Genomic DNA, 16,170 nt, shown 5'->3' with positions numbered 1-16,170 from the left:
TTCAGGCTGTACCTTAACTAACCACAACCCCAATTTATAAGAGAGCTAGGAAAATACGGATCTAAGAACAACACTATAAGTACACTACATTCACCAAATAAATGTCCTTTTCCAAAACTGTATTCCATATAAACCTGGTTATGAAACACATGCAGTTTTGATTGACTGCAGCTTTCTAAATGTACTAATAGAAAGTCCATTTCAATTAATGAAATGTCAGAACATAGAAAATACGGTATTAGTTGCACTAGATAAGGGCATCTCGAGTGAAGGGCCATCTACCCAACACACCACCAGTACAATCAGACTCTGTGGGAATTCCCATCTAGGGAACCTAAGGTTAGACTCCTCCCCTCAAATCCAAGAAATCTGGGTGCTAACTAAACAGGTCCCACTCTCTCCAATAGTCACCCAACCCTCTCTAAGGTGGTAGGCCATCCGCTCCGAATGCCTACCAACTTCACCATGAGAATCATTTTCAACTTTGACCCAATGAAAGCAGGATGGAAAAGACACCCCTCCCCCCCACCCCTCAGAAGACCTAAAACACAATCATTGGACAGTGTCAACTGATATTTGTCCTTCACAGGCATCCTACCCCTTAAAGTGCCAGATTTGGCTCAGAACAGAATATCATGGAGGCACATAATGCATTTGGAGGCCTCTGTGCTGTCCAAATAACAGCATGAGAACTAGCCTAACCTCAAACCAACACAGGAAAGTCAATAGGCTCCAACACAGCTCTCTCCAACAGCCCCTAGCAACAGCTATTCCAGCCTAAGAACTGGAATGGTGTATATGACCCCTCTGATGGTATTTGAAATATTGCATCCAGCTACATTTTTATAAAGTATCTTTGAAAAATTGTATTGAGAATTTACAGTTCCTAATTTTACATCTTGGCTGGGAAGAGACTCTCCTCTTATGTCTGGAACAGATCAGATGAGCACCCAGAAAGCAGACAGAGTCTCAGTTGACTGAATAGCTTATTCCACTACGCAACTGCTCTTCTAGTTCAAAAGTTTGGTACTTAATATCTAAACTTTTCCTTTCTTTTCATTATCACCAATGTTAATACTTATAAGTATATATTTTAGAAAAAATATTTGTAGTTATTACAGTATACAAAATATACTCTCTGTAATATGTAGGCTATCTTTAATTGGCCATTTCAATATAATTCCTTTACACAGAGTTAAAGACATTTCAAAGGCACTTTGACACAAACTTACTTTTGAAACTGTAATTTTACAGGTGTACTTGTATAGTCTTGCTGTCTACGTACAGATTTTATTTGTTTCCAGACTTTTAACATACTATGTATTAAAGAAATATCTTTTTGGTGTTCTAGGTCATACAATTTCTTGGTATCTCTGCAACAAAAGCATACAACAAAAAGATAATCTAATTCTCTGATAACAAAATCAGACAGTAATGATTTTATCTGGGTCTATAATCAAGTTTTAAATAGAACACATATTTAAAATAGTTTATTAAAATCTGCATATTCATTTTCCATCGATTCTTTGCATGTACACTAGCAGATTTTTTTCAGATACAGCACACAGCAATGTGAATTTGGTCCTTTGACTGCATTAAGTGGGAAAGGGAAGAAAAATATGCAAGAACAGTATGCAAGTTTTCTACAATACAAAAAGATTTACTGTACAAATCTGACAGGTTTCAGAGTAACAGCTGTGTTAGTCTGTATTCGCAAAAAGAAAAGGAGTACTTGTGGCAGTAAGAAAAGGAGTACAGCTGTAGCTCACGAAAGCTCATGCTCAAATAAATTGGTTAGTCTTTAAGGTGCCACAAGTACTCCTTTTCTTTTTGTACAAATCTGAAAGAAGAGTCTGGCATAGTGACTAATTAATATGGGAATAAAATGAGACACCACATCTTATTCTCTACATTTGTTCCTTAAAATTCTGTCAGTGACCCATAATTACTGAGGTGAGGACTGAACAAAGGTACCCTGAGATTCTGGTTTGTAAATATTCAAGCAGAAATTTGTTAAACTGTCAGACTTGCCTGCTTAGTATCTTACATGTTACATAGGAGATTAAAAGAATAAGATTGCTTTGTTGTGGTATTACTTTCTGCCTAATAGCCTCTGTATAAATATCAACTATTTTTGTTTAGTGATGGCCTCAAACCAAAACTCTAGAACCAAATGGCCCATAAATTCTGGGGAGGGTCTGATATGGATCCAAGTACTTTGCAGGTTGAGCCCATAGCTCCTTTTGCTTCTCATGATTTGGTGGGCATGTGAGCCTGTTTTCACTACACAAACTGTAGAAAAAATATCTAAAAAGAAACTAAATTCCTGTATTATTAGATGCAAATAATAAAGACTCCTCTGGAGTCTTGTTACTTAGACTGGAACACACGCTCTAGGACCCCATAAGGTGGGAGGGTCCCAGAGCTCAGGCTGCAGCCTGAGCCCAAACACCTATGAACCTGAATCAGCTGGCACAGGCCAGCCGCGGGTGTCTAATTGCAGTGTAGACATACCCAAGTTGGTATACAGCCCTGGGCCTGCGTTAAGAGTAGGAGAATTGTAGAATTCCACCAAGAGAAGTGAAGGCACCAGGCCTGGCACCTGTGTGGGTACCCAGAGAAGCATCACAGCTATAGCTAAGCCTTGAACAGTGACACCTGTTGCCCTTACCCATGCAAGTAGTTCCACAGACTTCAGTAGGATTACTTGCATAAGGAAAGAGAATACCTAATACGTAAATTGAATTTCTGATGCATGATATAGCTAAATATATTGTTAAATACATCAAACAACTCTGTTATATCCAATTTCCACATTCGCCTTAACAACAAAAACTTTATATTATAATTTGCATATCAGACAACTTTCTTGCTTCCAGTAAACGAACACTTTCCAGTTACTTGAAAGAGGCTGTTCTACAGCACAGCATTGTTCCAAAGACAAGCCATCTGGTGCTTTATGGCATGTGTTTGAAATGTACTGTTTGTCTAAAATATAAGCTTCTTGGAGTAAGGTCTGTGTATTTTTCTAGGTTTTGTACAGTGCTGAGCATGCTGTTATCATCTAATAATAAAAATTTTTAAATGTACTATCCTATGAGACTTTCACCATTATAACCACTACTGTGCATCAGCTACTGCAGAAAAGTCACGTAATGTATTTTTTCTTCTGTCTCTGTGTGGGAAAAGAAGTTAAATTAGTCATGATAAATGCTGGGAATGGGAAAAATGGAAAATATTGGAAATGTGGAGGTGTCAAGTTAAGGTCAGGAACTGTATGAAATTTTTTTTTTAATTTAAAATTAAACCAAATATAAGTAACTCCAAAATCTATTTCAGCAGCCTTTTACCATCAATATTTAAAAACAAATCCAGAAGCTTATGTACAGTTCTTATAAAAAATGTAGTAGTTATGTGTTTAGAAAATAGTGCAGTATTACAATAGTTATGCTTATAAAAATGGATGTTTATTAAGGAATTCTCAGGAGTAGATTGAATAGACATGTAAGTTGTCAAAAGAAAACTCAGAACTGACAGTTGCATAGCGTAGTTGTAATATGCTTGGTTCTTTTCAATAATTACATTACCTTATTTGCCATTGGTAGTCCTCTAAAGTTTTCCTGCTCAGTTGGCTTGCTTCCAAACCACTTTCTACTATTTTGGTAGCATTTATTAATGCTTTAAGCTGTAATAAAAATCCCATACACTGTTTTGAAAAAGTTAAAAACTTTTCAGCTGATTAGCGATAAGTTCCTACTGCATTCGGCAAAACTAATACAAAAATTAGTGTATTATGCTGATGAAATACCAAACATAATCATACCAAAAGGTACAAAGAAATCCATTAAAGATGAAATGGCAGCTTTACCTTTACTTTTTCTGATTTTTGTACTGTTAATTCAGACCCTTTTGATCAGTTTTTGTATTCAATTTTCAGTGCTACGGAAAACTATAAAATGTAGATTATTTATCGGCGAATCCAAAATGTCATTTTCAAGTCTCTCTCAAAGATGTGTATTTTGGCAACTTTGTTTTTTAAAAAAATATTAACAGGGAGATCAAAAGGCTTGGGAGTAGTAAACACCATTCTTGCCCTGGTATGATTGAGAAGCAACTACATGAGTGGAAATTTGAATTTCTAGCACTTTGAAGGTTTTCCACATCAGTGTAGTATGGTTATAGCCTGGTACTTTTGTTAGTAAAGGTAAAGGGCCAGATTGTGAGTCCCTTAGCCACAATGGTGAGTAGAATAGTTCTATGGAAGTCAATATTAAGGGGCTCACAATCTGGCTCTGGGTAAACAACATCAAATATGCATCTGAATCACAGGATATTTACTTAGAGAGACTTGACTTTCTAGTATATTGGGAGACTGAACCTTTGCAACCAAATTAAGAGGTATTTTTTCATCATTTTGATCAGTGAACATTTGCATACAAAGCTTCTATTAACAGTAATTAAATATTAACAGCATTAATAAATCCTTGTGAGTCAAACAGAGAATATACCTCTATTTTTCTTAAATGAGCTTTTAGGGTAAAGATCTATATTATCTTTTCTTATTTAATTATGAAATGTTCAGTGTCACATAAGCCAATAACCCAACACATCTGAATTAGCTTGAAAAAATGTTTTATAGTGCAAAGATTTAGTAACACCAGTTGGCAAAATGAGCTGCTAACTACAGGTATAGCCATGTTGCAGAGTGTCTCAATTATTCCCATGAACACAAAAATGTTGCCAGCCAATTATGTGTCTTCCCTAGACTGTACCTCTCCCCTCTCTTCTCTTATCCCTCCCAGTCTTTACCCCTTATCCTGCCCTGTCACCACATCGCACCTCACCCTTCTGATTCTTCCCTTCTCTTTTGTACTTCCGGGGTGCCAGTGTAAGCGGGGGAATAGTCCCGCTTTTGTGGGAAACTTTCCTGGCTTCTGCACTACCCCAGTGAAGTGGGCTAGCGAAAGGATCTGAGTCCTCGCTCCCACTTCCTTTACCCAGAGGCCTCCCTGCCCTTGAGGACTCCCCTTCCACTCTCCTGTCTGACAAAGTCCTCGTAACCCCAACAAGGTTGGGCCCAAGATTCCTGGGAGGCTTGACCCCAACCCTGCTGTGGTCACCTAGGACGGGGGCTAGGGTGTCCCCACTCCAAGGTACTCACTCTGCACTGGGCACTTCTCTGACCCACTGATCATTAGATACAATTTAAAGGAAATGTAAGTTATTTAATCAACAATTAATTTTAAAAAGAATAAGGAAAAATGGGAAAAGTTAAAGGAAACACATCACCCTGCTCTGTGACAGGGAAATCACAGTGTCTCTGGAATGTCAGGGCAGTTCACAGTCTGTTCCTTGTAAGTCCCAGGCCTCCTTCTAAGGCTCTGGCTGTGCTGCAGGGATGCTGTGGGCTGGACACTCGCTCTGGTGGTGGCCACACACTCTCAGTCTCTAGGTGGCATTGCCCCCACCCTTTCAGGGTTACCAATCCCCCCCACAAGTCTGGCCTGCAGAGCCTCCTGGCTGAGGCGTCTCCGTGCTGGGCCCGCTGTCCAGGGTCCCCCCTTGCTCTCCCCAGCTGCTCACGACATCCGGCTCCGGATTGCTCCAGCCCCAGCTCCACTCTGCCTCAGCATGGCTGCTACTCTGCCTCCAGCTCCCTGGGCTGCTTCTTTGGCCTCTCTGGCTCTGGTTGCTACAGCTCTCCTCCCAGGACAGGTCTGCTCTGCGGGCTGCTTCTGTGACTCTGCTCCCAGCACTGACCTGCTTCGTGGGCTGCTTTTCTAGCCCCTCTGGCTCTGATTGCTGCAGCTCTCCTCCCAGGGCAAGTCTGCTCTCCCTGTTCTGTGCCTCTGGCTTTGGGGCTGCAGCTCTGCTCCCAGGACAGGGTCTGCTCTCTCTGGGCTGCTTTTCTGGTCTCTCTGGATCTGGCACAGCTCTACTCCCCAGCTCAGCTTGGGCCCCTGCTTTCTCCTTTGCTCGGCCCCACTCTGTCTGACCCAGGCAATTCCAGCTCACACAGAGGACGGGACCTCCCTGGCCTCCTGACTCCCTGATTAGCCTGCCCACCCTGTTATTCAGGCTGACCTGGAGCATTGGCCTCTCCCCATTGTTCCTGGGGACTGTCAGTCTCAGGGTCCTGATTCCCCATTGACCCTTCCCCCTTTTAGTACTGGGAGCTAGCAACTAAAACACCCCCACTGAATGTTAGTAATTGGGCAACAGTCCCCTTACATCAGCAAGGGGAGAACTGAGAGCACAGAAGAGACAATCTTCCAGCTCTCAAGCTCTACATCACAGTGGTCCCCAGTGATTGGGAAATGCAATAGCAGGTAGAATCCTGGTCAGCCCCTGTATCCCTGGGCTGGAGTACATTCCGTGCAGATAGAATCTTCTGAGAATTTAAGTGCAAGCCTCCAACGAGACTCTACTGAGCATATACACACAGTGATCTACAGAGACTTATACATTTGGCTAAATTTACGTGGATTTTCACAGGGACAGCAAAAGGCACCTTTCTGAATCCAGGGACCTATACCCTGCTCCAAAGTTTGGACATGCTAGTTTCTCACTGAAACAGTTATAAGAACATTTTAACATTAGAAAAAATATTTTTCACTAGATTTGTTCTCAGAAATGGTTGATCCATTTTTCTGAAATTCTACCCCTATCCCCACAAAAAAAGTTGGCCTGAGGCAGACACCCAGCAGAGAATATTTGAGCTCAAAGAGTTTAAATTTGGCAAAGTTATAAGGAACTGAAAACAGGGTCTTATATGGAAAAGTTTAGACAAACTTAACTATAGCCTTTGCTGACAGCTCCACCTACAATTCATACATACATATACATACACACTTCCCTCCCCTCCTGAACTGTGCATCTTTTAATTTTGAAACTGTCCACATTAAAAAAAATGAAGCATTTTCTTACCTTTTCAGATAGCAAGAGAGCTATATTATGCTGTTGTCTGTTCTGAAAGCATTCATAAAGTTGGAGCAACCTAGCAGTCAACACATGTTCTTGGCTGAAAAGAGGATGGTGGCTGAACAATAAACTTGATATATTGAGATCTAGTTGATAAAGTTCTCTTTGACCCCCTGATTTAGTTATGATGCAGCTTTCCAATTCAGGTAGCATTGCCTGTTTTAAACATAAAATAAATAATAATAATTTCTTTATTTCATATATCTTTATAAATACCACTTTGAAAGGCAGTATTACCTACCAGTAACTGAATCTGTAAGAAGAAAAGGAGTACTTGTGGCACCTTAGAGACTAACCAATTTATTTGAGCATAAGCTTTCGTGAGCTACAGCTCACTTCATCGGATGCATACTGTGGAAAATACAACAGATCTTTTTATACACACAGACCATGAAAAAATGGGTGTTTGTATAAAATGTTTGTATAAAATATAAATGATCTGTGTGTATAAAAAGATCTTTTGTATTATCCACAGTATGCATCCAATGAAGTGAGCTGTAGCTCACGAAAGCTAATGCTCAAATAAATTGGTTAGTCTCTAAGGTGCCACAAGTCCTCCTTTTCTTTTTGCGAATACAGACTAACACGGCTGTTACTCTGAAACATGTATCTGTAAGAGTTTTCTTCTTTCCAAATCCAAAACTCTAGTCTCAAAATACAGAGTGATTTCAGTCTGTGGTACTCAACAAAACTGTAGTAACCTTAAACTGCAGTACTTTCTGACTAAAGCCAGCCTCAGACAAATAAGAGATTCCCCCTTATACAGACAATAAATGTGAAAGGAGACAATCATGTAGTGATGTAATAATAGAGTTTGCACCAAGATGAGACTATCACTCAAGTACCAAAGCACGTTATAAAAGTGGGTAAGCAATTCACTGATCCCTTTTTTTTAAAAAAAAGGTGGAACCACAGGGCAGTTAAGTGACTTATTCAAGATCACATAGTAAGTCAGTGATAGAGCCAGGAATAAAACTTAGTTCTATGCTCTGTATCCATGATAATATGTAAAAACCAATTACCCTAAAATTAAGCGCCCTATAATCTGCCAACTGTGCTATCTGAGCCGGATGACTTACAAGCCCTGAATATATTTATAGGCAATGCCTCAGCCCAAGAAGCAGGAAGTTCCATAGTGCTATTCACTTCATCGACAAAAAGCCCAACTAATTGGGCTTTATGCAAGTGAAGTACACAGAAGTTATGGTGCAAACTTTAAATCTCTTTTGTACCAGCAGGTCAGGCTACATTGCAGCAACTCTACAGCTACCAGTGTAGTTTATGAGTTGGAATAACTCCTGCCCCTCTCCTTGCAGTAACTAAGTGGTATATTAGGACCACTGGATCTGCATAATTGTAGTCAGTAGCCCACAACCTGGGCCATGCCCAGCACCACCTTCTATGCCATCCTTTTTGGGCTGTTGATAGCGCTCACTCCCAATCCCCCACTCAAAGATATTCAAAGATTTCCCTGAATGACTGCTCTACCTAATAACCTGCTCCACCCACCAATCAGAGTATAACAGAGAGCAAGATCTACAGTCCCAAAGAGGAAGACAGAACTTTTCTGTTAGCAAGTATCAGAACCATGCTTAAAGCAGCTAGGTAAATTCTGCTGACTCATTGTGGCAAGATATGAAGTGGGTATGACCATGTGGTCAGAAAGAATGAACAACAGAGATAGGGCTGTCTTAAACTGTCAGGCTTGGGGAGAAAGCTTAAAATGAGGTTCATGTTCTGTTATTATTTATGTTACCAAAAAGCCAAATCCAAGAAAAAGGGTAAATCTGACCTAATACAAAGTATTTACACTTTATCTGATGCTGGATGGGAATGTCAAAGGCTCAAAGAGGCCAAATATGTGCCTTAACTAGAGTGGCAGGTCGGTCTTGTATGCTGGGATTAAATTAATTTTAAAAGAATTGGATTTATAAATATTCAAGAAAAAATGGAAGATATTAAAATACATTAATTTCAGACTAAACTATATGCTGTTATGTGTTGCATTAAACCTCACTGAAATTGGTTAGTGTAACAACCACCATTCATTCAGGTGAAGTATAAAAAGCAATTGAGCTCCTTTATGCAACCAGATAGCCGAAACAATAGGAGCATCACCCAAAATATGGATACATAACAAGGCTTGAGTAACCATGTGGCCCAAGAGGTTTCCCTGACGACTGATAAAGCAAATGCAAGGGCTAGGGCATTCACTGGTGGAACTATATATGCCTGTGTGTGTGAGAGAAGCAACAGCAACAACACCAGAGAAGCTGAGAGAGAAGGCAGCTGAAAGCTGAGGACATTGCCACAGAAGAACTGGTAGCGTGTGAGCTTGAGGAAAAGCTGAGAGAGCACTTTTGGGCTATGTGCTAGCTGGAAAGGGGCTTGGAAGAGTGAGCAAAGAAACTACTCCTGCCTCCTGCTGTTTGATTCCATCTGTGTTCACGGAAACAGGTCTTTACGTACATATCTGGTAAATAAATAGGATTGCATCAAAGAAATACCTCACTCTATCATCAACTTCTCCTCTTAATGGAAACAACCTGCTACAACCAGATTTTGGCTACCTGCTTGGGTCAAAAGATAATAATGCTGTAGAATTCTCAGTGCACAGACTTTTCTGATTTTTTTAATTAAGTGATGAACAGTCTGTGCAATATCAAATTGTTCCATCTAAACAGGATTATCACCCCTTCCTGGCCCATTCTTGAGACTGACACTCCACAAGAGGTAATTTGAATACTGCCAAATGAAATATTTTGCCATGAAAAAAAATACAAGCTATTGATTTTTGTAGCATTGTCTAGTTAAAGTCCCCTGAATAACTATAGCTGTAAAAAGTAGTAATAGCTGACCTTCTTGTATATTGTCTTTAATCCTGGACCAGTCTTAAGAGGAAAACATTTTCTGAAGTTTCGTGATTGTTTGATTGGAGAAGGTAATGAAATTATTTCCCCACTTTCTTCAAACCAGTTTTTTCCCTTGTTAGAAATATTTCAGAAGTTCAATATATGTACATATGAAATGTTAAAAAGTTCTATACATTTCATTTACTGATTTTATTTTACATTTTACTTACAACATTTTTAGCTTTTAATAGAACAATATATTTACCCCTTCTTGTTTCAGAAGACGATTTTCCATTTTGTTGTAACTTCTCCTACAAGTTTCTGGTTTTCTTGGAATATACAATCCTTCATCTTCTAAGATGCGTGGCATCATGCCTTTTGGTAGTTTAAAGCTGTGAACCACTTGAGAACAACAATTACTGCATGTAAATTTTCAACTAAAACTGATGCAAATAAAATGTAAAACTACAATTTAAAAAAAACCTGAGTATTTGTACTGGTCTAATTTTTTTACCTGCAAGCATAAAGCAAAAGAGTGATCAAAGGTATTGTTCTTACTGCTACTATAAGTAATACTATCCCATAACCATTTCTAACACAAGAAAAAAAGTCATATAAGTAATTCTGATAACATCAGACTGTTCCCAATCCAGTCAGCTCTCTTACTGCTGGAAAAGAAGGCTACCAAGGAGTCAGCTGGCACAGAGACTGAACTACTCTCTCAACCTAAGGGGTGACTCCTCCAAGTGAGGATTAAGAAAGATTGGGCAGTGTGGTGTGAGGAAGTGTATTGCTGTTGTTGCCCGTGCTGAGCCACATCTATGAATTAATATTACTACTATACTTTGCATTTATATAGCACATTTCATCTGAGCATATAAAAGATACACAATGATGAGTATTATTATCCTTATTTTACAGATGGGGAAACTGAGACACAGACAAGTTTAGTGACTAGCCCAAGGCCACAAAGGTTCTGAACTGATGTCAGTGGAAGTTTTTCTATTGATGTTGATAGACTTTGGATCATGAGTTGGTGGCAGTATTAGGAGTAGATGCTTGGATGCTTTTAGAGGAGGAGGTGGCCCATATACAGGATGATCTTTCCAGAATCAGCGTACCCCTCCAACCTAAATCTGACCTAAAATATGAGGATTTGGTTTTGAACACCTAATTTATTCCAGTTATCTCCTGACATCACGTCCCAGTCTTCTAAGTGGAACAACATAAAAATACAAGAATGTAGCAACCAATGGCTCACAAGACTGGAAACTGGAATCAGAACAATTAGAAACCTGTTACAACTGTTCCAGGTGGGAACACTTAGAGCTTTCATTCGCTTACATTAAAATTCCCTTATTTTCTCTGTACTGTAGTTCCCTTGTTAGATCAGCTGCAAGATGACCATAACCCCATTCTTGACACAGCATACACCTCACAGTTCCTCACTATGTCCAAGACCACTCTTCTCCTCTAACAAGTAAAGATTAATTGATTATCTAGGCCCTCATTGAGATCAGATGCTTTATTAAAAGAAACCTTTATCATCATCTGGATCTGCGTATTATTCTTAGATTCTATACAATCTTGGACATATCAGCAAACCTTCTCCCTCTGGAGTTAATGGAAGCTTTGTTATTGACTTCATAGGGAGAAAGGTTAGGCTCCTTAACTTTATTGTACTCTACACTTCCAATAAAAATATTTGTTTAAAAAAATCAAATGAAGATTTTCCTCCTACGTTTTCCCATTTTGCGGATGGGGAACAATAAAAAAAACTAGGGCTGTCCATTAATCACAGTTAACTCATAGGATTAAGTCAAAAAAATTAATCGCGATTAAAAAAATTAATCACAGTTTTAATCATATTGTTAAACAATAGAATACCAATTGAAATTTTTAAAATATTTTTGCATGTTTTTCTACATTTTCAAATATATTGATTTCAATTACAATACAGAATACAAAGTATACACTGCTCACTTTATATTATTATATTTGATTACAAATATTTGCACTGTAAAAATGATAAACAAAAGAAACAATATTTTTCAGTTCACCTCATATAAGTATTGTAGTGCAATCTCTTTATTGTGAAAGTCCAACTTACAAATGTAGATTTTTTTTGTTACATAACTGCACTCAAAAACAAAACAATACAAAACTTTAGAGCCTACAACTCCACTCAGTCCTACATCTTGTTCCGCTAAGCGCTAAGACAATCAAATTTGTTTACATTTACGGCAGATGATGCTGCCTACTTCTTATTTACAATGTCACCAGAAAGTGAGAACAGGCATTTGAATAGGACTTTTGTAGCCAGCATTGCAAGGTATTTACATTCCACATATGCTAAACCAGAGGTGGGCAAACTACAGCCCGCGGGACTGTCCTGCCTGGCCAGCTGTCCCCACTCCCACGCAGCCATGCCGCCGCGTGGCACAATGCTCTGGGCAGCAGGGCTGCAGAGCCCGGCCTGACCTGGTGCTCTGTGCTGCATGGCACAGCGCAGCTGGCTGTCCTGGTGCAGCTGCGCCGCCAACCACTGGTGCTCCAGGCAGCCCGGTAAGGGGGAAGGTTGGATAGAGGGCAGGGGGGTTCGGGGGGTGGTCAGGGGCGTGGATAGGGGTCGAGGCAGTCAGAGGGCGGGGAACAGGGGTTGAATGGGGGCAGGGGTCCCAGTGGGGCAGTCATGAAGGAGAGGAGGGGTTGGATGGGCAGCAGGGAGCAGTCAAGGGACAGGGAGCAGGGGTCCCAGGGGAGGCAATCAGGAAGGAGAGGGGGGTTGAATGGGGTGGTTGGGGGCAGTTAGGGGCAGGGGGCAGTTAGGGGCAAGGGGTCCAGGGGCGGTCAGGGAGAAGGGGTGGTTGGATGGGGCAGGGGTCCCCGGGGCCCGTCAGGGAACAGCGGGGGGTTGGATGGGGCAGGAGTCCCGGGGGGGGCCGTCATGGGGCAAGAGGTGGGTGGGGTCAGATAGGGGGCGGGGACCAGGCCATGCCTGGCTGTTTGAGGAGGCACAGCTTCCCCTAACCAGTCCTACATACAATTTCAGAAACCCGATGCGGCCCTGAGGCCAAAAAGTTTGCCCGCCCCTGTGCTAAAGATTCATATGCCCCTTCATGCTTCAGCCACCATTCCAGACAACATGCTTCCATGCTGACGATGCTCATTAAAAAAATGTGTTAATTACATTTGTGACTGAAATCCCTGGGGGAGAATTGCATGTCTCCGGCTCTATTTTAACCCCATTCTGCCACATATTTCATGTTATAATAGTCTCGGACGATGACTCAGCACATGTTGTTCATTTTAAGAACACTTTCACTGCAGATTTGACAAAACGCAAAGAAGGTACCAATGTGAGATTTCTAAAGATAGCTACAGCACTCAACCCAAGGTTTAAGAATCTGAAGTGCCTTCCAAAATCAGAGAGGGATGAGGTGCCATGCTTTTAGAAGTCTTAAAAGAGCAACACTCCGATGCGAAAACTACAAAACCTGAACCACCAAAAAGGAAAATCAACCTTCTGCTGGTGGCACTTGACTCAGATGATGAAAATGAACATGCATCGGTCTGCACTGCTTTGGATTGTTATCGAACAGAACATGTTATCAGCATGGACGCATGTCCTCTGGAATGGTGGTTGAAGTATGAAGGACATATGAATCTTTAGCGCATCTGTAAATATCTAGCGCCACCGGCTACAACAGTGCCATGAGAACACTTGTTCTCACTTTCAACTGACATGAACAAGAAGCAGGCAGCATTATCTCCTGCAAATGTAAACAAACTTGTTTGGCTGAACAAGAAATAGGACTGAGTAGACTTGTAGGCTCCAAAGTTTTACACTGTTTTATTTTTGAAAGCAGTTTTTTTTTTGTACATAATTCTAAATTTGTAAGTTCAACTTGCATGATAGAGACTGCACTACAGTATTTGAAAAATAATATTTATTTTGTTTTTTACAGTGCAAATATTTGTAATCACAAATAAATATAAAGTGAGCACTGTACACTTTGTATTCTGTGTTATAATTGAAATCAATATATTTGAAAATGTAGAAAACATCCAAAAATATTTAAATAAATGTTGTTTAACAGTGCGATTAATCGCAATTAATTTTTTTAATAGCGATCAATTTTTTTAATGGCTTGACAGCCCTAAAAAAACCCTCAACGTTAAAAAAAATTCTCATTATTAAATATATATAGTTTACATTAGTAAATTTAGTAATTTAGATTAGTATTGTATATTTGTAACATTTTGGGGACGGGTTTTTTAGCTCTTATTTGTCTTTAAAATACCTAGCAGACATTTGGTCCTGTATAAATAATAATTACTTTTTTTTCTGGCAAGAACAATCAGACTTTGGTTTAGCAGATCACTACAATTTCCTAAAATTCTCCCCATGTTCTTCTAGTCCATTTTGTCAACTGCTATGGTGGCAATTTCTGTCCAGCCATTAGATATGTACCAAAGCTGCAGTTAAGTTAAGGCAATAGATAAGCTGGTATGGGTTAATGTAGATAAAAAGGTATGTGGTTAGTGGCAGATGGTTAAAATGATTAGATTATATGAGCTGGGAGATAAGACGGTAGATGGTTGCAATTAAGGACCTGAATCACAAACCATCCTGTACTTGAACAATTTATGAAATAATTACACATTTTTGTCATGTCATTTTTGCTTTTTGTAAAATTGAGTTTTTTGTAAAATTAGAGCTACTAGACTAGAGCAGAGATACAGATCTATCTGCAGACTGGATACAATATTGGCTCTGAAAATTAACATTATTCTTTATCTTCACTTAATTCACCCTGAGAACTGCACATGCCATACTGCTAACAACACTAACGCCATTCATCATACACTTAATAATTTTCCTAATTTTATATGAAAGGCACAATACCTGGAGAACTGCTTGGCACAAAAAGATGTTCCCACTGCTTGTTAATCCGCAGTTCATTGCATTCATATTCAGCAGCTTTCACTTCAAGCACATCCGGCAATAAAACTTCTTCCACAATGTCAAGCAGAGGACTACTTTCATCATTCAAGACATCAAGGTTTCGATGACTGTCATGTATTAATTTATGCTGCTCATCAAGAAAATCAATTCCATATACACACAAATTAACAGAAGATGTGATATATACAGTATGATAAATATGAACATTAGCATAAAAGAATTGCTAGATAAATGAATCTAAATGGACACATAGTAATCCTCAGGAAAAGCAAATTTTCTGTTTTGTTTCCCTTGCCTATCTATAGTATTTCTATAATGCGTATCACTATAGTATCTAAGTGCTGAACAATGAAATAGCCTTCAAGCCTAGTTGTACCTTCCATGATAGAAGAGAGAGAAAATCCCTGAACTTTGAGTAACATAACTCAGAGTAACCCATCATCCAGAATTCTTTTTTTTTTTTCCTTCTCTCCAAGAGAACAAAACATTTTGCACGGAAAGTTAAAAAAAAAAAAAAAAAAAAGCTGGCTCTCTGATTGGGAGAAAATGACCCTCCTTCATATCCTAGAGAAACCAGAGTAAAATATAGACCTGTAACACTTGAAAGCTTATATATTTTACTATTTTGTGTGATATTTTTTATATTTCAGAAAGGAAACAGATTTAAACTAATGTATGACCATTTTATTCTGAAAAACAAACAACATTTATTATTTAACTATGGTAGCACCTACTGTGCATTAGGTCTTTCCAAACATTCATGAAACACATTCTGTGTTCTAAGAAGCTCACAGTCTAAGGAATCTAAGTTCAATGGGACTATTCTCATGTCTAAATTTAACCATGAGTGACAGTTTGCGGAATCTATGTACAGCTTATGAATTCTGTTTGAAATTGGTAACTTTCTTTATGTATGTATGTCAGACTGCAAACCGCATTTTTTGGGAGCGGGTGGGGGGGCTCATCTACTTTCTCTGCTGTCTTTGCTAGACTGAAATTCCAAGAAGTAGTGACATAGGGCACACAATGGAGTGTCATTAAACTTTTATGGTCCTTTATATACATGTAAACCCTTTGGACAAAGAGTTGGCTACCACCCTGGACAAACTAGTTTTTCAAGTTTGAATTTGGTATGAGGGGTATGAGGGCAGAGGGAGATAACTAACTTTAGCAAAGCTTTCGATACGGGCTCCCACAGTATTCTTGCCAGCAAGTTAAAGTAGTATGGGCTGGATGAATGGACTATAAGGTGAATAGAAAGCTGGCTAGATTGTTGGGCTCAACGGGTAGTGATCAACGGCTCCATGTCTAGTTGGCAGCTGGTATCAAGCAGAGTGCCCCAGGGGTTGGTCCTGGGGCCAGTTTTGA

The 16,170-nt window shown here is 39.6% G+C and overlaps 1 protein-coding gene across 1 annotated transcript in view; it reads right to left on the bottom strand.

Moving 5' to 3' along the window:
- Positions 1-16,170, bottom strand: part of CC2D2B (coiled-coil and C2 domain containing 2B) — a 102,001-nt gene that overhangs the window by 68,183 nt on the left and 17,648 nt on the right. Inside the window, exons 7-12 of the mRNA XM_074960003.1 lie at positions 14,743-14,929; positions 10,099-10,235; positions 9,840-9,965; positions 6,928-7,137; positions 3,588-3,685; positions 1,233-1,373 (exon numbers count right to left, since the gene is read on the bottom strand). Of these exons, the coding sequence (XP_074816104.1) occupies positions 1,233-1,373; positions 3,588-3,685; positions 6,928-7,137; positions 9,840-9,965; positions 10,099-10,235; positions 14,743-14,929 (899 nt within the window). The remainder of the gene's footprint in view (positions 1-1,232; positions 1,374-3,587; positions 3,686-6,927; positions 7,138-9,839; positions 9,966-10,098; positions 10,236-14,742; positions 14,930-16,170) is intronic.

Source organism: Natator depressus, chromosome 7 (assembly GCF_965152275.1).
Source record: "Natator depressus isolate rNatDep1 chromosome 7, rNatDep2.hap1, whole genome shotgun sequence".
Taxonomy (NCBI): Eukaryota; Metazoa; Chordata; order Testudines; family Cheloniidae; genus Natator; species Natator depressus.
This window is presented reverse-complemented; position numbering and strand designations above follow the sequence as displayed.